General features: G+C 41.7%; 1 protein-coding gene and 1 long non-coding RNA gene across 2 annotated transcripts; both read left to right on the top strand.

Annotated features, from left to right (window-relative positions):
• The first annotated feature begins 256 nt into the window (after window positions 1-256).
• On the top strand, window positions 257-4,614 carry LOC142956393 (uncharacterized). The gene is made up of 3 exons (XR_012956022.1): window positions 257-753; window positions 2,024-2,093; window positions 2,979-4,614. It is a non-coding gene; the product is annotated as an uncharacterized LOC142956393 (long non-coding RNA).
• Window positions 4,615-5,557: 943 nt separating this feature from the next.
• nop9 (NOP9 nucleolar protein) lies at window positions 5,558-12,760 on the top strand. Its single transcript, XM_076098305.1, has 12 exons — window positions 5,558-5,689; window positions 6,501-6,784; window positions 7,594-7,830; window positions 7,938-8,144; window positions 9,088-9,195; window positions 10,569-10,710; window positions 10,811-11,003; window positions 11,102-11,242; window positions 11,417-11,536; window positions 11,677-11,889; window positions 12,262-12,367; window positions 12,525-12,760. Exons 2-12 carry the CDS (start codon window positions 6,574-6,576, stop codon window positions 12,677-12,679), a joined length of 1,833 nt encoding a protein of 610 aa, XP_075954420.1. The 5' UTR covers window positions 5,558-5,689; window positions 6,501-6,573; the 3' UTR covers window positions 12,680-12,760.
• The last annotated feature ends 7,078 nt before the right edge of the window (window positions 12,761-19,838 follow it).

Below are 19,838 nucleotides of genomic sequence, written 5' to 3'. Positions count from 1 at the left end.
GCAGGATAAGTAGGGCGGCATAAAACAAAATGCAGCGGAAAACACATTGTAAATATTAAAGCACTGACAAGGACACCACTTAAAATAATTTGTGTGGCGTGGCCCAGGTGTACTTGTAGTGAATAGCCAATATATGCAAGGATTTTTAGACTATATAAAAGTTTAAAATTTCGTCAGACACAGATTTATGTTTTCTAATAGTCTATCCATTTGATATTGATGTAATCAGTCATTGCCTACGAGTAGTTGTCAGGTTTGAAATTATATTGTAATTGGCTTTTTTCCCTCTCTGTGGAGGATCATCCTCAAAGCCTCAATTGTAAGACAGATCTGGTCTAAGAAGAACCCGTTAGGTCATGCGCGTACCCGCTTCAGGTCTGCACTTTACTTAACATCTCTCTTATAAGAAACAAACACTCTTACTTTATCTCTGTGTATTCTGCTGTGGATCCGCGATGAATCCTCCACTTCGTCCCGAGGAGGCGTATTATCTCTCAGCGTCGAACTTTCGGGAAAGTTTATTTTACTTCACTCGCTCCGTTCTTGAATCAGAATACTTAATGCCCGAAATGTACCGCACGGTACTTTTTAAGTTGACACACACAGACACACACACACACACGCCCCTCTTCCTCGCAGCTCAGCACACCCAGCCCCACCCTGCGGGGACTGAAGTTTCCCACACACAGGAGGTCCCCGCTGAGTTGAGCGCGCGCTACGGAAAAGAGCACACGCAGTGTTTTAGGCTACATGGTGAGTGGTGCACACGTCACACACACCCACACGAGGGAAGGGGAGACTTTTATTACGCCATAATAAGCGTTAATTTGACACATACAGGGAGTGGAAGCAGACAGTCAGAGGAGTGCAGGAAGATAAGTATTGCTATTGGGTGACTCAACACCATACACATCCAGTTACTCCAGACATTTATACAGTAGGCCTAATTTGGTATGCTTCGCACAATAAGGACAAATCATAATACCAATCTTCACTGACAAAAAATGGGGAAATTAGATAATACAGCAGCACATCTGTAAATTTCAGCCCATGAAGATGGGCAAATTGTACTATCATTACCACAAATGTTGTATATCTACGCTACACACACAAAGCACAGCTGTAACCACCAAAATAAACTGAAACCACAGTTTCAATGATAGGCAAGGTTGAACCTCCTCTTTAGGAAATCCCCATGTGTCAATGTTGTCAGGGTCACAAAAATATTACAGGACATTCAACTTCTCCTGCACACTTTCCGTTCTCCTTTGTCGCTCTGTTTACAGAGACACACCCCATCCTAATTTTAAACCATCTGATCACAAGTTAAAAAAAGGCAAATTTAAGATCATAGGAAAAGAATCAAATGCTAAGAAGATGGCCAGGGCATGTATTCGGTAATGCATATTGTTTAATTCTGTCCAAAGCATCTTAGCAAAAGCACAATATATACAATATATACAATACACCCAGGTGTACTTGTAGTGAATAGCCAATATATGCAAGGATTTTTAGACTATATAAAAGTTTAAAATTTCGTCAGACACAGATTTATGTTTTCTAATAGTCTATCCATTTGATATTGATGTAATCAGTCATTGCCTACGAGTAGTTGTCAGGTTTGAAATTATATTGTAATTGGCTTTTTTTTCACAATGGCTCTTTTTACACATCATAACAAGAAAAGCACAGGTGTGATTAATCACATTAATGATGGCCAAATACGTTTCAGGTGTGCCACTTCCAGGCTTTGGGTGGTGTGTATCAGCATTAATGTTATTAGTCACACCTGAGCTTTTCCTGCTGCGTCTGCAATCAAACTTTGAACAAAACCTTTCAGAGGGAAAAAAAAGTAATAAGATAACATTGAGGAATGTATTAATACATTTGTTCCAGTATTATTTGTAAAAGAATAAAATGAATTGCAGTGTAGAGAATACATTACATTTTGTCATGACTATTTTGTATTTTGAAAGATGCAGACCATTTACCAGTCTTATTGTTCATCTTGTTGGCCTGACAGCGGTGTGATAAACGACACGGACAACATCGGTGGGATCTGCAGAGCAGTGGGCGTGAGAGGAAACATAAAGGTGACCTGGGTTCGCTGAGTATCTGAGCATAACAGATGGGATTGGGTCCTGGCTCTCACACTGTACATGGGAAAGCAGCGGACCAGAGGAAACTTGTGGGAGAAATACATATTAGGATTGTGGAGAAATGTGTTTTTTATGTTATATACATTTTTACTGAAAATCAATTGCTTTTGTTCATTGTGTGGACAACGTATGAGGGCCACTGTTCTGCAAACATACAAGATTGCCCCTGTGTCAAGGAGCGTCAGTGAGAATATTTTTGGTATGCGCTGTATTGACACATCTCTGTTAAATAATAACCAAGTTCCTCTGACCTTTTCTGAACTCATGAGGATCAAAAAGGCTCACAGAGTCAAAGCACACACTCAATGAAACGCTGCCAAACATAAGAAAATAGCCAGATGAAAAAAGAACACGGTGGATGAAGACAATGCAAATTGAATTTCCATATGGTGTTTAATAAGGAATAGTTTGACATTTTGCTGAATGCAAATGCCTTCTTGACAAGATTATGATGAGAAGATCAACTCTTTCAGCAAAAGACAAAAAACAAAACAACAACAAATATGGTTCCCAATTCTAACTATTGAAATAACAGAAGGCAAAGCATCTGCAACATTGTTTCCATTTCGGTTATGACTAATGTAACCTCTCACCCTGATGATATCATGCCGCCAAACCAGAGACCGATAAAGAGAGAAGACGATGTGCGCTGAAACACTGATACCAACCTATTATAATGTCTAAAGAATTGTTCACTCCTAAGCATGAGTCAAGTATTTTCCATTAGAAGTTGTTGCTGTTGCTCTCATTCCTGTGATTACAAGGGTGTGATGAAATGTGTCCATGTGACTCTTAATTAATTGCTGTGTCCATTCACAGTTTGCTGTGCAGAGGCTGATTCACGCGCTGCAGTTGCTCCGGAGATGAACACAAACATACAAAGCCGACAGGAGCTCTGCTGTTGAACAAATGATTTATCTGTTGCTGTTGCTTCTCTGCTCTAAGGCGCACTGCTCTTGCCAATACAAAAAAAATCCAGAGCATGTAATGTTCACTTTCTCCTTTGTGTAGCCTATTAAAGGCAAAACTAGGGGGGTTTCAGTTCAAATTACAGACAGGAAATGTGTCCCTTTATGAAAAGTCTTGAATAATTTACAAAAAGCAGACCAGAATTTAATCATTTATGATCGCTTTCCATAGTTTTTCTAATCCCACAAGCCTTTTGTTCTCTCCATTTACATTGTCTGTGCGAAGCCTCATGACTTTCTTACTTACATTGTGTCAGAGCTACAGTTAAGCAATCCTCACTTCAACTGTCGAAAAATACTAAGAGTCGACAGCCTCTTAGCAGCTCTGCATTTTGGCCCATGCGTTGCCTTTAAGCTAAATGCTAACGTCAGTATGCTAACACGCGCAGAATGACAATGCTAACGTGATGGTTGAATGCTAAGCAGGTATAACAACGGTTACTAGGTTCACCATCTAAGTTTATGACGTTAGCATGCTGACATTGGTAAGTTCCTACTAAACCCAAAAGTACAGGCAAAGTTTGAAGTCATAAAACATAGTAGGTTTCTGGACACATTTTTTATTTTGATCTGGTTTTGTTAAGGTTATCATTACAAGTTATTACATTCATCCAGAGGAGAACATACCAAATTCAATGGCAATCGTATCAAATAGCAGTCTCATAGTTTGTGAGATATTTCAGTCCGGACCAAAGCGATGGAGTAACCGACCAGCTGACTGGCATTGTCATTCCCAGAAAACTTTGAAATCTCTAAATCATCTACTTCCCTTTATCTCCATCTCTGTCTTTTTAATCAGTGTAGATCTAATATATCACTTTTACCTGGATAGTGGCATTAGTGGACATTGTACAGATTAAAAGTGCATTAAGCTTTTAAAATACTCTATTACTCTAATACTATTTTTTTAATGACGACACCTCAACTTTCCACACCTCTGATTCATTTAACTACAAGCCCAAACATAGGACTGTTGGCAAGGATATGTCCCTCTTTAGAGGAAGTGTAATGCTGTCATTACTGTCACAGAAAGGGCAGTAGTGACATTGTTTTACAAGTCAAAAGCAAGTCATAGGATTTTGAGTCATAAGTGCTTGCCCTCTTGACCTAATTTTAGTTTTGAGATAGCAACGGATCAGACACATGCCATCATTTGAAATCCATTTTTTTTTGTCTTTTTTTCAAATTTGAGTTGATTATTATTATTTATTTATCTATTTATTTCATTCATACTTGTTGAGATGCTTTGATTTGGGGTCAAAACGTGGAATTAAATTTAGACTGTATTTAAAATTACACACAACTATGTGCCACTGACCTCATAAATAAAACCATCAGGTTGTGAAAACGTGAGGCGGAATACTGTACTCTGTTATGTGACAACATTGTGCTCAACCAGAGACAAAAAAGAGAGATGTTTTCAACAAAATCAATCTCATTCTATAATCCCTTTTTTTTCGTTTATACATCTCTGGCACTTTAATGAAATCCTGCCTTCATTTTACAGTTATTTATAAGAAGGCTCAAAACAAGCGTTGATGTCCTCAAATAGGCCTACAAATTGAAAATTGGCTTTCTATTTTCTACTGCATATACGTAGAGCTGTAACCCACCAAGGTTTCCTCTGCTTTGTGCTGTGGTTAAGTCTTTCATATCAAAAGCCCTCATAAAGTCACGAGTCACTGGTGTTAAAGTTGAATTACAGGACTTTTTTTGATTGAGTCTCATGCAGCCTTGGGCTCCAGCCCACACATTTTACCACATGTAGTCTTTGGGTGAGCGTTGTGATTGGATCCTTCTACCAGAAAAGTCACCATGCTGCCCTCTGGTGGTTACAACTAAAGCTCACTGCACTTAATGACCGCAAACAACCAAAGATTCATTTTTGACATGCGGACAACAAATAATTTGGATTCTCTGTTAATTATTTAATCACATTATGCATGTTTTAACACAAGACGGATTGTAATGTAAGTAACAAATAGTCATTATGGGATTTCTCTGAACTAGAGGTCATCAAAACAAGAATTCATATCGGTAGTATCGACACTTTGGGGATTGACCCGCCCACTCCTTTCTATTGATTGACTGGAGGCAATATTATACATTGGTGTTAATTTACGAAGCAAATAATCATTTTGGAGAAAAAAAATTGTATTTAACGATGATTCAAGATACAAGAAGCAGTTGAATCAGGATACAATCATGGAAGGAGAAAACAAACGAAACAATTCTTTAATTCATTGTTTAGCTTTTCTGTATGTGTTTCATCCTCCTGTGTGACGGATAATATGTTCAACTGTTTCTTCTTCTACGCCACATTCACAGACCTGATAGATGTGTTTCCATTAATTACACTGTTTTATTAGCTCTAGTGTGTCTCAACCTGAGACTTATTTCTTAGGGAGTAGGCTCACACTCCAGTATAGTAGGTGGCGGTAATGCACCGTTAACGGTAGTCGCCACCCACCATTAAACAAGTCGAAGAAGAAAAGGTACCACGAATCTTACGTCATCAATACGCGCCATAACACGCAGTCTCTGGATCTTCACATCCCGCACGTGAGTTAAACTACATTGTGTTGCCTTCCACAAATTCAGTTTGTATCGATTCATATTTTGGCACGAATTAAGCCCAATGTCTCATTAAGATGGCCTTCAACAATTTGCGAAAGACGTCCACTTGTTTCGAGTGAAATATCGAGCTAGTTTTGTTCTCTTGCAGGGAGTTAGCGTGGACGCCTCCTCAGCCATCGTCTTCTATACGTAACGTTAGAGGTTGCCTGAACAGAATATGTCAGTAATAAAGAATATGTCACAACTTATCGGCAACCATAATGACCTCGTAAAACACGACGTATGACTGTCTGAACCGTTGGCTGGACGGTGTTTTTCTAATATATGCCTGAATATGTTGTTTCCTGAAGAACAAGGTAGAGCTTTCAGTTCTATGATGCTTGATAGTTCAATTAATAATAATGCGTCATATTTTAATTTGTTTATATTTTGTAAGTCAAATCTGAATCACCAGAATAACCAGCAACATGTGTGTGTGTTAGGTAAATGTAGGACTTCAATGTTTTCCTCTGTAGTAGAAGCACAGTACTCTGCAGCATTGTTCTATTTGTAAGTGCTTTGGGTACATTTAGTATGTTATATCAGGGTATAATCAGTTATAATATTCAAAATATTAAATTTTTTTCATTTAGCGGTGAAGTCTTGTTTTTTCCGTGAACCAGACTGTGGGCCTAATTCAAAACATTAGTGTACAGTGTAAACCATTTATGATGAAGATGTGCCGTTTGGTAATTCCGGAGGATGTGGACTTGACCATCAAACCCTAACGATGACTTTGTGTTGTTCCCTGTTTTAGCCAGAAGATCAAGATCCTCTCTAACAAGATCAAGTCATTCTTCTCGTAACCTGCATGCTGTTAAGTCCTTGCTATGTTGGCGAAAACAGAGGAAAGGAAGCAACACAAAGGTGAAGGAAAGAAGAGGAGACACCCTGGTGAAGATGGAGAAGGAGGAGAGAGGAAGAGGAGGGGAGGTGAAGAAGGAGACGGTGGCAGGAAGCGCCTGGACCCCCTGAGTGTGGGCTATTTCCGCCGAGTTGGGGATAGACTCAGCGAAGGCTTTGAAGAAAAGGAGGAGAGAGGTGAGAGGGATTATTTTACTGGACATCTGAGCAAGTAGACACCTGGAATGTGCATCAGAAAGGCACATGACACCAGTACACCACCGTATTAGAACAAAAGTTGGTGACTTTGAACTGCATTATACGGTGAAAATAAAGTCTTTAAGTAATGTTGGGTTATGGAAAATCCCCTGTCAACGTGTCTTGTTAAAGTTTACAACACGGTTCAAACTGTCAGATCTATAATATCGAGCTGCCAAATATTTGTTGAGTTCCAAATATCTTTGCGTTATTGGTCAGACAAAACAAGCAATTTCAAAATGTCCCCTTGAGGAAAGTGTGACGAACATTTTTCAATGTTTTCTAACATAAACAAATAAATTGATAAGTCGAACTGGCAGATTAATCGATAATGAAAAGGACTGTTAGCTGCCGCTCTGCTCTCATTTCAGAATAAATAATCTTCTGTTACAATTACAGTAGGTATCACTGTAATAACCAGATTATTACAGTGCATGTAAACACGTTCTCCAGTTAATTACCCCCGTAACCTGCTCACTTAAATACATATAAACCCACTGTCGCATATTCATGACATCTTGTTGTCACATTGGTTTACTATCATTCTGCTTATTGCATCATTTTACCAGAAATATATCAAGCAGGTTAGGCTACTTTGTCCAGTTCCGTTTTATTTTTTGTTGACTCCAACCACCGTCAAAATTACTCATCTCAACTTTTTTTTAATTCTCAATATTGTAGATGCTCCATTGCTGCCTGTGTTTAATCTCTGTCGACTCTTGTTGCGTCTCTTTACATTTCTCCTGTAGAGATGTTTGTGGAGAATGTCCTCACAGAGGTGAAAGGTAAAGCGGCGGTCGTGGCGATGGACCAGACGGGAAGCATCACCCTGCAGCGGCTGCTCCCGCTGTGCAGTCCTGGCCAGGTGGCAGAGGTGCTGGCTGAACTGGGCGATCCAGCGGGGTCCGAGTTTAAGGCCGTCTCTTGCGACCGGTGCGGCGGCCACGTGGTGGAGAGTGCAGTCAGACAGATATCCAGGCGGACGGGTAAGTTTACATGCGTCATCTCTGAGCGGTGGACTGCTCATCGCTGTACGAAACGCTTTGGAAGGAATAGGTGAATAACAACTCTGTGGTCTCCATTCGTTTTTAAGAATCATCACAAAAGGAGACAACAGCAGAAGAAGAAGACGAAAAGGAGAGCTGTGACTTGTTGGAGGCCCAGGTGTTGTCTTTGAGTCAGGTGGTGAGAGACAACATCACAGAGTTCATCAAACATGTCCATGGCTCACACGTGGTCCGCACACTTCTACATGTGCTGGCAGGCTGTCTCGGACCACCCCGCACTGAGTCTCGTCCAGGTACACACACACACACAGATTCTTTGCTTGACCTAACGCCGGGGTCTTCAGACTCTATGGGCCCCACCTCGGACATTTGTCACTCCTACTGTAACTGTTGTTTGTCTGACCTCTATTTGAGGGATAATCACGGGGGAGATGTTTGGAATTGTTAAGATAAAGCAAGACGCAACTAAGAATCATTTCACGAAGCTGTATAAAGAAGTTGTGATGATGATTTTGTGATGATTATGTGTGTATGTTATAAACATTAAGTCCATTATTTAAGTCATAGAACTATGTAGAGCCACCATTAAAAGTTTGCCAAATAAGGATTTAGCTGTTCCTGTTTGCAAAGTACAGATCGATGTACAGACGGCTAGCAGTGGATTTCTTTAATATCGAAGAATATTTGATTTATTCTCATGTTCTGGAGTTAAAAGGAGCGTCTTTTTTTTCTATGACTTCTTGGTCGTTTACACGCAATGACTGTTGGTAAGCGGGTCGAATCAGTGGCCAAGCTACAACAAGCAGTAATCAGATTCTAGCACCAGCACGCACCCGTCTGCTTCACCTCATGCAGTGTCCTCGCCTCGCGTCTCTACGATGCCTGAATTCTGAGGGGCAGAGTTTGAGAACCCCCGGCCTGATAAAGCTGCTGCTGTTGAATGTCAGTGACCCTGCACTGCCCAGTGTCTCGCAACAGTGACTCTAGTCGACCTTCTGAGTGACTGTTCACCCTAGAAAATAAGTGATTTCGTCCTTTTGGTGTGGCGGTCACCTCAGTCACTGCTTTTCTCTTCTTCTTTTTCAACAAGAGAAATAGGAAGAAAATCAAGCTTTTGATCCGTTGGCTTTGTCAGTGCTAGTTCTTAGAGTGTGTCACAGGGCCTCTACACACACAGGCTTGTGGCGTCGAGCTTGCATTCAACTCGTCTTTTGTTATACTTTTTTTTTTTTCCAGGTGCAAAGGACCGCAACGTTGCTCCTCAGCTGACAGACTTTGAGGTTCCCACGTCATTTTGGTACGAGCTGAAAAGCCTGACGGAGACCTTGATGGACAACGTTAATGGTGAGTCGTCTTTCATCAAACCCAAGCACATGAATCCTAATCCTAGTTGTTGCCAGAGTGAAGAAGACTTGCGTTATGGTCAGCTTTTTCACGGAGGGAAAATCACAGTATTGCGAAGCAAAGGATACTAACTGTATCTATTTCTGTTAACGTAGGCAAGACGTAAACAGGCTGCTGCTGTTAGTAAACTGTTTATGGGTTTTTAAATAGTTAATTTATGACTTTGAATATTTAAAAAAAGAAAATGCGTAAAGATCCATGCTAAAGAAGTATTTTGATGGATGTGGTAGAAAGGTGAAATTGAAGAGGAGTAACAGTTGGTCTTACAAAACACTTAATGAGTGACTCTTAAGGTTATTATAGTTGTACTGTTTGTGTGCATTAAACATTTTGAATAGTGGGTGAAGTACCCATGACCTTTTGATAGGGAGTATTTAAAAGACACTTTTCATCGATGCAGCCTGTCTCTTCTTCTACTCTGCTGGCAGCTGTGGCTTTTTTCTTGGAATCAGAAAAACATTTAATCCTGTTAAATGCAAGCGAGGTCTCTTGGGGCGAACGGGGAAGTGCTCAAGGGCAGGTTTTTGTTCACCGGATTTTGTTTAGAATTCAAATGATAAATCCAACCTCGCCGTTTTTTAATATCAAAACAAAATAGTCAATAAATAACCTCGGGGCAAGTGCACAGGCTGCAGAGAAACCTAAGCTTTTAACAGAGCTCTGCTGCACAGGGACTGAAGGAAACTCTGTTTTCTTAATATCATTTTGAAACAGAACACAGAGTGTCTGGATGACGGGAGAGAAGGCCCACATGTGCGTCTGAGATGCAGCTCCTCTAATATGCCTTTGAAGTGATGGAGGCTGGCACAGTTCTGTTCTGATGAAAGATGGTGTGCTAGTATGAGGGTAGATGAGGGCTATAGTGTAACTAAGAGAAGCCCTGCATATCTGCTTATCATCGCTTCAGATAACACACTATTCCACTACAGTGGGTGGGCGGTAGCTAACAAACAAAGAAGAGTAGCAATTTGCCCCACAAGGCACCGGCAGTGTGGAAGAAGACTAACAATCTGCATACTACATACTCAACCACTATGAAGTTTCAGTTTTAAGGATTAATTGTGCCATTACCACAACACTGATCACACTGAAGTGGTATAATACATTCTAAATGTGAGCTCACACATTCTTCCTCTTAACCCTAACTTCACTTGCCATTAGGCCTCATTATTTTATCCAACTGCATCATTCTTTAAACCGTCTGCCTGACAGACCACCACTGGATAGTCTGAAGAGCAGAATTGCATGTTGGGGCAGTGGAGTGCGTCCAGTAAGCCTTTTCCCCTCACCGATTGTGTCTCTTTCCTCCCTAGTAAGTGTGACGGATGCTGTTCCCAGTGCAGTGTTCCAGACCATGTTGACTGTGTGCCACAGAAATCGGCCTAAACTCTGCAAACAGCTCCTCAAACGCACCACGGAGTACCTGACAACTCGCAACGCCGCTCCAGGAGTGAGGTCAGAGACGACTCTTACACTGGTTTTCCCTTTTGTCCTGGAATGACTCGCCATGGCATGTTATGTAACCGCTGGTTTTTTGTTTTTGCACTCCTTTCAGTCCCCTTCTGGTCTTTCTCAAGGACCCGGCCTCCAGTCGCCTCATTGAGACGATCATACAGCTATCCCACAAGTCGCTCCTCCGGGACCTCTACAAGAACCACCTCAAGGGTCAGCTGGTGGACTTAGCCCTCCATTCCATCGCCAACTTCCCCATACAGAGGCTAACGGCAGCCTCGGCCAAATACAAACTGGTTGGTCATTATGTCGGCATGTCACGCGGTGCACGATTAAAGTCAGGATTTTGTGAATGGGAGGACAATTTTCTCTCTCTCTCCTTCTTTCTCCGCAGTTCCTGGGGTTGTTTGATGAGCTGATCCAAGGTATTGAGGCCATCTTGGCCAAGGGTCACATGGGTGTGATTGTCCAACTGGCCGAGAGCTGTGCAGAAGGCGGAGAGAAACAGGACGAGTTGATACAGTGCCTCCTCCGTGTAAGTGTCAAAGGGTGTCTGTAATTGAGGCGCTACGGTCTTAAATCAATATGACAATGAGCGTGTTTTATTTGTCTCTCCCTCTTCATGACTGAAATCAGAAGTGTGTAACGACACAGTACTTACTGTTTGATTCGTGGGTAATGGAAACCTTGTTGGTGTGTTGCCTCCCAGGCGTTCCACTGTGCTGAGCCCGGCTCCCGACACGTCAGCTGCCTCCCTCTCTTCATGTCCCTGCTCACCTACGAGGTGTATTACCACTCTGACACAGCAGAGGGCAGCACACAGACGGAGGTAAACGACAGAGAGGAGTCGAATCAAATCATTTGGGGCTGGATTTTAATTCATGTCTTGATATTTCAGTTTCATATCGATGTTGAATATATGTACCAGATGCGGAAAGTTGCAGTTCTGGTGTTGTTGATCACTTCTAGGTACCGCTGTCCTCCATCTGCTACCACGGATCCCGGCTGGTCCAGGCGCTTTCCAAGTTCAAGGAGCGCTCACTCCTCCTCAGCAGCCTGCGCACTCTGACCCCTGCTGACCTCCTGACGCTGGCTTCTGACCCCTCGGGCAGCCACGTCCTCCAGGCCCTCATCACCACATCCAGCGACAAGGGGAGGGGCAAGATCCTCAAGAGACTGGAGGTAGGACTACAGCGGTGTTATAAGAGTATTCTAGAAGAGGAAGCTGGTTATTCATTCAGCAGCATGATCATTTACATTAGCAGTTCCCTTTGCAGTTTTAAATAGTACGACTGACATTTAGTCTGGTTTAGCTTGTTTTTGGTCTTTTCATGTCATTTGTTGAAAATAAGAATATCCATTAATATTCCACGCTGCTGCTTTGAGGGAAAACTATATAAATTCATAGATAGTTTCAAAATATTTTATTTCATATTCTTGTATCTGACCTCTTGGTGTCAAAAGTACGAAGAAATAAACATTTCTGTTGACTTTTCAGTTTTGAAGTGACAGATCATCACTCTTTCTCCATTTTTCCCCCATTTGCCGTCCCAGGGCCAGTATGCTCCCATGGCCTGCTCCAGGCTGGGTAGTCGGGTGCTGGAAGCCATATGGAACGGTGCTTCAGTCAGTCACAGGCAAAGCATCGCACAGGAACTAGGTAATACAAATCATGCCACAGATCCTGACTTAAAGGGTGTGTGTGTATACATTATAGTATAATTTTATATATATAATAATAAATCATTTTTTTATATTCAGTTTTGCACATTGTTGAAATCCCTGTCAATGACTTCCATTCCCGTCTCCCCTTCCAGTGCTGAGTGAAAGCCAGCTGAGGTCACATCAGTTTGCTCGCCATGTGTGGGCCAAATTTGCCCTCTCCCACTTCACCCACAGAAGAGCCCACTGGCAGGAAATACAGAGCGGAGAGTCCAAAAAGAGGAAGCTCTTCAGTGACATTCTTGCGTAAAAAAAAATATTTATATAATGTGTTTTTGCTATGTAATTGAATAAAAAAAATGTAATTGGATAAAGAAAGAAATAAGAAAAATATGTTTGTGCGCTATTTATTTACCTCCTCAAAAAGAGCACGGATCCTCATCAGTATTAGAATATCATTATTTCATCACATAACTTTAGCTTTTCAAATAATCTCTAATGTAAATAATTTTAACAAGTTATGAGGGGCGACTGTGGCTAAGTGGAGAGCAGGGCCGTCCTTCAATCAGAGGGTTGGCGATTCGATGCTATTACACAAAAAATGTATTCTGTAAAAAATATTGCTGGATTATAAGAGTTGGACCGTGTTTTGTCACTGGGAATATTGCCATTTTCACACGCCTTGCCGTGAAATGTTGTCGGGACACAAGCAAAACGGTGTACAACTAATCCAAGTGATTACATGCATATGGGCCGACAGAAAGTACTGAAGTAAAAGTTATGTTACTTTACATTTAAATATTCTCAAAAGTGCAATTACACAAAAGAACAACTTTGTCCAAGAGTGAATTTAATTTGTTACTTCCACCCCTGGGTTTACATATTATTAATTATATGGATCAAAATGTTTGATGTGATATGTCAATGCAAGTTTCAGATTTAATTATAGAAAATATGATAAACTGAAAATGTGTTTTTTTGGCACAAAAAAAGTAGCTGTGTCCACTACTATGTGATGTAAGGAGCAGCATGGCCACTAGGGGGTGCTAGTGTAATATCTATCCTCTGAGTTCTCGAGTGTTGCCCTGCTTTAAATGAGTAGAGCAACACTAGCTCTAATGTGTGAACCTAAAGTCACTTAAGAAAACACTGAAGAAGTTGATGTTGCTGAATATTAATAACAATAGCAAAGCTGAGGCACTATGCTTGTAAGCATGCATATCTTAAATTTGTAATGGCGTTTTTTGTACATGCAAATACTATACATTTGGCGGGAAATATATCGGTCTGAAAATGATCCGACAATCTTTAAAGCGTGTTTCTTCTGTTCTCCTGGACGTTGTGCTTCCTCATAATTCCTTAACACAAACAAATTCGGGCTGTTAGGAAATGGCTGTGTGCCACAGCAGGGAGCTCCTCTTGTGGCAGGCCAGTGGGAGACGCATTAGCTTAGTCACAGAGGGTAACATTGATTATGTATGGATTTGAAGAGGGAAGGCCTTCATCTTGGCAGATGCTTCTGAGTGGAGAAGAAGCACGAGGGGCGAGAAGGCGCGTGTTATCAGTGTGCGAACAACTACAAAGCCCAACATAAGCCTGTGTAATAAATACACTAGTTTATTCACAGTTTGATGTGATCACACAGACGGCATGCAGTGTTCCATACTGTACACACTCCCTATATGTCAGGTGTAGACCACACTATAGGAAACCACCTGCTTGTTTTACATCCTTTAAAGCCATTTTAACAAATAGACATTCATTCAATCCCATTGTAAGACCTTAAGCAGAATGAAAGCCATTCTACATTGTACTTCAGTCCAACACTGTAGTCCTGTAATGCATACTACCTTTTTAAAACTGTCAACAATGTGCTGATTCAACTGTCTGGTGCTTTTAAGGCTCCAGGTTGTGTTCAGTTGTTCTGCTGTGTATTTTAATTGGAGAATGTTTTAAATAGTGTTTTCCCCTCCAAATGTGGGTTAAGTGGAAATATATAGTGGGCGACGGTGGCTAAGTGGAGAGCAGGTCAGAGGTTATAGTCGCATGTCGGTGTGTCCTTGAGCAAGACACTTAACCCCTAAGTTGCTCCCGTAGCTGTGCCTACGGTGTGACAGAATCTGAATTGTAAGTCGCTTTGGATAAAAGCGTCTGCTAAATGACTGTGATGTATAGTGCAATACATATAACCAGGTTAGAGTCTCAGAACATAGGATGGAATTAAGTAGGCATATAATTAGCTGGAGAGGAAGTCTCAGCAAAGGAAGGTAGTTACTGTATTTAACACATAAGCTGAATGAAAGATGGCTTGTAGTGATCAAAGCAAGTAACACTGATTACCGTTGAAAACTCGACATCAGTGTCCGTCCTGCAACACTGTCCTGGTTATGGGTGCTGTACCTGTGGTCTCCACTGGATGCATCTTAATGTTTCCTCTTCCTTTCTTTGCAGAATATAAAGCCAAAGTGTCGACGATGCACAAAAGTGGTAACACTTTATAAGAAGGATTCAAATCACTTGCCTATTAATGCATTCATAATGCCTCCTGTCGCTCACTATTAGCAGATGATCAAGTCAATATGAGTTGATGTAATTAGAGCTTTAATTAATTATCAGTGAGCAGTGACTCTTCTCACACACGTGATGCTTTTTAAAGTCACAATCAGATTTCTGGATCCTTTGAGCTTTAATCACATAAACTCGTCGTGACGTGTTATTAGTGAGAAACATGCACAATGCATTAAATCATCTTGAGTGACACACATAGTTACGCAGTGCTTAAGTATGTACAGTATGTGTGTGTGGGTTTTTATGCCAGATACACTTTTAGCCCGGCACAATGAGCTGTAACCTGGGTGACGGTTCATCCATTGTTCACTCAGTCACTTCTAATGAAGGCTAATAGACACTCAATAGTTAATGGTGAGCATGTAAACCGAGATTTCAGACACTTATGCAGCATTGTTATAATTTACATGTATAGATCTTGACACATGGCCTTGTGGGATTGTAAGCAGAAAGTAGCAGACACTATATAGTGCACAGCTTTTATACCAGAATTCAGGCACCAAACATGATAGCAGACATTAAATGTAGAGAACTATATAATAGATCACTGCACTAAGAATTAGTCCAGCAAAAACAACCTTCAGTTGTTGTACAAATTAGAAAAAAACGAATTACGAATAGTTCATTATTGAGTTTAAGAGGTGCTCTTAGGTCGATTATTTATTTTTTTACCTTTGTACAGAGCTAGGCTGTTTTCCCCCACTTTGAGTGTTTATGCTAAACATCTTCAGGCTCTATCTTCATATTTAACACATAAACGTGAGATTGGTATCGGATTTCTCTGCAAGAAAGCAATTTTTTTCCCCCCAAACGGTCCAACTATTCCTTTAATAGTGTTTGCTAGGTGCAGTCATGTTTTTTTGCATTTGTTCGGACGCTAAGACAACAGTTCCACTTGATGCACCGCACCGTATCCATCACATCCATGTCAGCCGATGTCGAGATCAATACTAATCTCGTGACGGCATCTATAGTTAGCCATATTTTGCAGAAGACAGGGTTTGCTCTCGCCTTTCGACCTGCTATTAATCCACATTACCGGAGACGTGGGGGAGCATTGCACAAGGCATTCGGCAGCCCATAATGAGGTTGATTTGTGCCCTCGTCTTCAAACTGCTGTCACAATCACTTGGCCTTATCTTTCCCTCACTCCTGCTCCCTTTTGTGGTGTGTTATTAAAGCTCTGTGCATGTATAACCTACGCGCTCGGGAGACAAAGCAGAGGAACAATGACTTCTGGGGTACAATGAGACCATTGCCCCTTGAAAACAAATCACACGGATTCCCCTGGGGATTCAGCAATGCGGCCTTCACTGCATCCTCCTCATGCCCGGCTCTATCCCCAGATACACAGACCACTTCCAATATAACCTCCGAAATAACGTGCCTACACCCACACCTCAGGGAAATTTGCATCTCATTAGTTATGCACAGTGCTCACTGGAAATAGTCTTTCTTCGGTGCAAAGTGAGCAGTAAGTTGGAGTGGCTTTCACTGGCACACAGTGGGGTTTTTTTTCTGCGGCTTTTGAGCTCCCTCTGTCTTCCCTGCTCTCGACAAGTATTCTTTTGCCTGAAAAACCCCCCAGTAAATACCGACAGAATGAGTCAGCGACAGATACACAGAGCGAGAGGGAGGATTTCTTGTCACGATTTGAGAGACTGATAGGGTGTCACAAAAAGAAATGGAGTCATATTGTCCTCGTTTCCATCTCCGGCTTCCTGCAGGCTTCTGTGCAGCTGTTAAATGTACGCTATTATCTGACAGTTATCTGACCTGTTTAAGGGTGATAAAATCCTCCATGTGTCATTGTCTGTCCACAGAGACATATTGTGTAAAACCAGTCTGAAGTGTCCGCCTTGTCATCGTCCTTATCGCTGCTTGTCTCTCATTCACATACTGGGAGGGGGGGGGGAAGAGTAAAAACAAATAAGAAGCTCCTCTTTCTGAAAATCAACATAAATGTAGGACATTTGAGATGCCAAAGGACTCTAGGACTCTGTCTCCTTGACAACAGTCTCCAAGCAACCATTACTCCTCAAAGCATTTCTCCAGCCCCGTCTCTCTCTCTCTCTCTCTCTCTCTCTCTCGCTCTCTCTCTCCTCAACCCCTTTGCCAGTTTGCCTTCCTCTCAAGAGTCCTCCCATTTGTCCACTCCAGATAGTTACTGTACCAGCATCAGAAGCTGAAAGCCACAGCTATCTGATGTGATCACATGTGATTGACTGTGGGCCTGAGGCCCTTCTCCACACCTGCTCAAACTAAGGTGGAGCAGACAGGCTGACAGAGACGTTTTCATTTGTGCCATTGTTTTTTTTAAGGACTCCTGCCCGTTGAACCAAAATGCTTATTTGGGGCATTGTGTAAAAAGGAATAGGCCGATCAACTACTACCTGTTTAGGAATCAAACCCCGATTCGTAGATCATTATCTGCGGTATTCATTGCTTGCATTTTATACACCACCTTGACTTAAACTGTGTCCAATTTTTATTATCTACTTAATCTAAAAGTGTTTTTTGCAAACTGTTGATCCAGAAATCATCCTTGTAAACTAACTGATCTAACTTACTTTGTTATTGGAACTGTGTCTTAACTAACTGCCACATGTGTAGCTTTAGACGGTGTCCTATGCCTCCACCGCTGCTTAACGTTCTGTGGAGTGAGGGAGAATAATAACTGAAACAGTGTTTCGTTTTTAGACCAGACTGCTTCGAAAAAACGAAAATTTAAGTAACAAGTATATGAGGTTAACCTGCGGCAGAAATATCAAGTAAGACTATGGTCGCCTCCAGCTTTAGAAGAGTTCCAAGTTCTCTGTCCCGTTTGTTATTTGCATAGTTACGAGACATATTAAGGTCAGTTCATCCACATTTCCTCACTTACCTCGAGTAGTACTGGGCCATGCAGACAGTTTTTCTTTGACTTGCCCATGTTCAAAGATATCACTTTGTTTTCTTTATCAACGGAATGGAGGTGAACAGCAGTTTCATCTTTAAAGCAGGTAACTTGACAGATCTCCCAAAAGGCACGTCTTCTGTATGCATCTTGAAGTAAGGACAGTTCATATTCTCCCATGACACAATCTATTTTCAACCTGAGATTATTTTACAGCCATAAAGTGCTGACATTGCATCTTTTTGCCGCTCAGTCCTAAATAGAACTGTCCCGAGAGACCGTCTAGAGGACCTGCGAGTCATCTGATGACCCGTCATGCCGTCCCTCAACCTGGTAACGGCTGTAATGAGACATTGAGTTCATAACATTGTTATATATATATATATATATTTTTTTTTTTTAAAAGACGAGACACTCATTCAGGATGTCAAACAAAAACATATTTATTCTCAGTGGAAAGACGAGAGTGCTTAGTAGACTGTGACAAACGAGTGAGCATGTATCAGTGACAGCATGTATCAGTGACAGCATGTATCAGTGACAGCATGTATCAGTGACAGCATGTATCAGTGACAGCATGTATCAGTGACAGCATGTATCAGTGACAGCATGTATCAGTGACAGCATGTATCAGTGACAGCATGTATCAGTGACAGCATGTATCAGTGACGCTGCCTCAATCTTGACGAGATATCCAAACAACGTTTCCAGAACGTTCTATTTTTGGGTCACTTGTGTGGCCAGCCTCCACAGAACTCCGTCTCAACACGTAATAATGCCCGTGGGTAAAAAGAGAGAGATGAAAGAAAACATCAAACAGCCACAGGTAGATTAGGTTTTCTCTTGTTTGTCCTCCTGTGCCTCAAGAACCTCCCGGTGTTCTGTGACTCAGCTTCTATTGAAGAAAAGTTCAGTCCGGTCAATTCCTCAGAGCCACTTTGACCTTTTTTTCGCTCCACATACTTCGGTAAAGGGTTCTTTGTGCTGATCGCTCATGGTGCATTCAGCGGAAATATGGCTTAGACGCTGATGTGTTTTATCCTCGTATAAAAAACAAAAAAAATCACACATGAACATATGCCATTGGTGGTATCATCAAACACTTCAAAATCAGTACGGGACACAATCGGTGGATGCAGTGTGAAGATTGTGGTCCAAAAAAAAAAAAAAAAATGCGCAGAGGTGCATTTTTTTTGTTTTGTTTTTTTCATAAATAAAGGGTCTTGCCTTTGAGATGGCATTGCTAGAGACACTAGCTGGATTGTGCATTAGCTATTGGCCACTGAGGTACAGTCAACCCAGTATCATGTAACTGTAAACCTACAGGGTCACGTCTTAGATCGTCTACTCGGCATGCTATAAAACAGGGTTCACAACAGGTACACAGATTGCTATCAGATTGCTATCAGTCTCTACATAATCAGTGCGTGCTACTTGGATGTGTGTTCTTTTGTGACCCCCCACGCCCCCCCTCCCCGTCCCGTTTCGCAACAGTAAGCATTCAATCAGCATCTTGATGTGACTCTCTCCACTGTCACTAATTTTGTCTCTCCTGCTCTCTCATCAGGTGATGAGCGCTTGCTGATTCACCCAAGCTGGAAGCAGCAAATCAAGCTCACCTCCTTATCTGTTTATCTCTCCAACCTGGCCTCTTTCTCTCACAAAATTGGTTTCACTGATGGGGGAGAACACAGAAGTTCGGTGATGCGATCCTGGCTGATTTCAGCTCTATCTATCCAACTTTTCCTCCCACTTTCTCTCTCTCTTCTCCTTCCTCGACTTTTACCCGCCACTGCTAAATTCCCGTCCTTCCACCCCTCTAATTTTACCACTCATGTGAGTCTCTTCCATCTCCTCCTTTGTCGCTACATCTAGTCATCTGCAAATCACTACTATCTTCCATTTTACCCTCTTCTCCCTCTCCATCCTTTACACCTCCCCCATATCCGTCAATCTGGTGTGTATGTGTGCGAGTGTGTCTCTTTGCATGTGTGTGTGTATGCGT

This window comes from Anarhichas minor, unplaced genomic scaffold, assembly GCF_050575085.1.
Source record: "Anarhichas minor isolate MPS153535 unplaced genomic scaffold, ASM5057508v1 ptg000024l, whole genome shotgun sequence".
NCBI classification, from domain to species: Eukaryota; Metazoa; Chordata; class Actinopteri; order Perciformes; family Anarhichadidae; genus Anarhichas; species Anarhichas minor.
Note: the sequence above shows the minus strand (reverse complement) of the source record. Positions and strands in the feature narration are given on the sequence as shown.

Excerpts from the sequence above, each read along its gene's own strand:
- nop9 (XM_076098305.1), top strand. The coding sequence starts at position 6,574 with ATGTTGGCGAAAACAGAGGAAAGGAAGCAACACAAAGGTGAAGGAAAG. Across the intron at positions 6,785-7,593 it reads TGAAGAAAAGGAGGAGAGAG|AGATGTTTGTGGAGAATGTC; the intron begins GTGAGAGGGATT and ends TTTCTCCTGTAG. Across the intron at positions 11,890-12,261 it reads AGATCCTCAAGAGACTGGAG|GGCCAGTATGCTCCCATGGC; the intron begins GTAGGACTACAG and ends TTGCCGTCCCAG.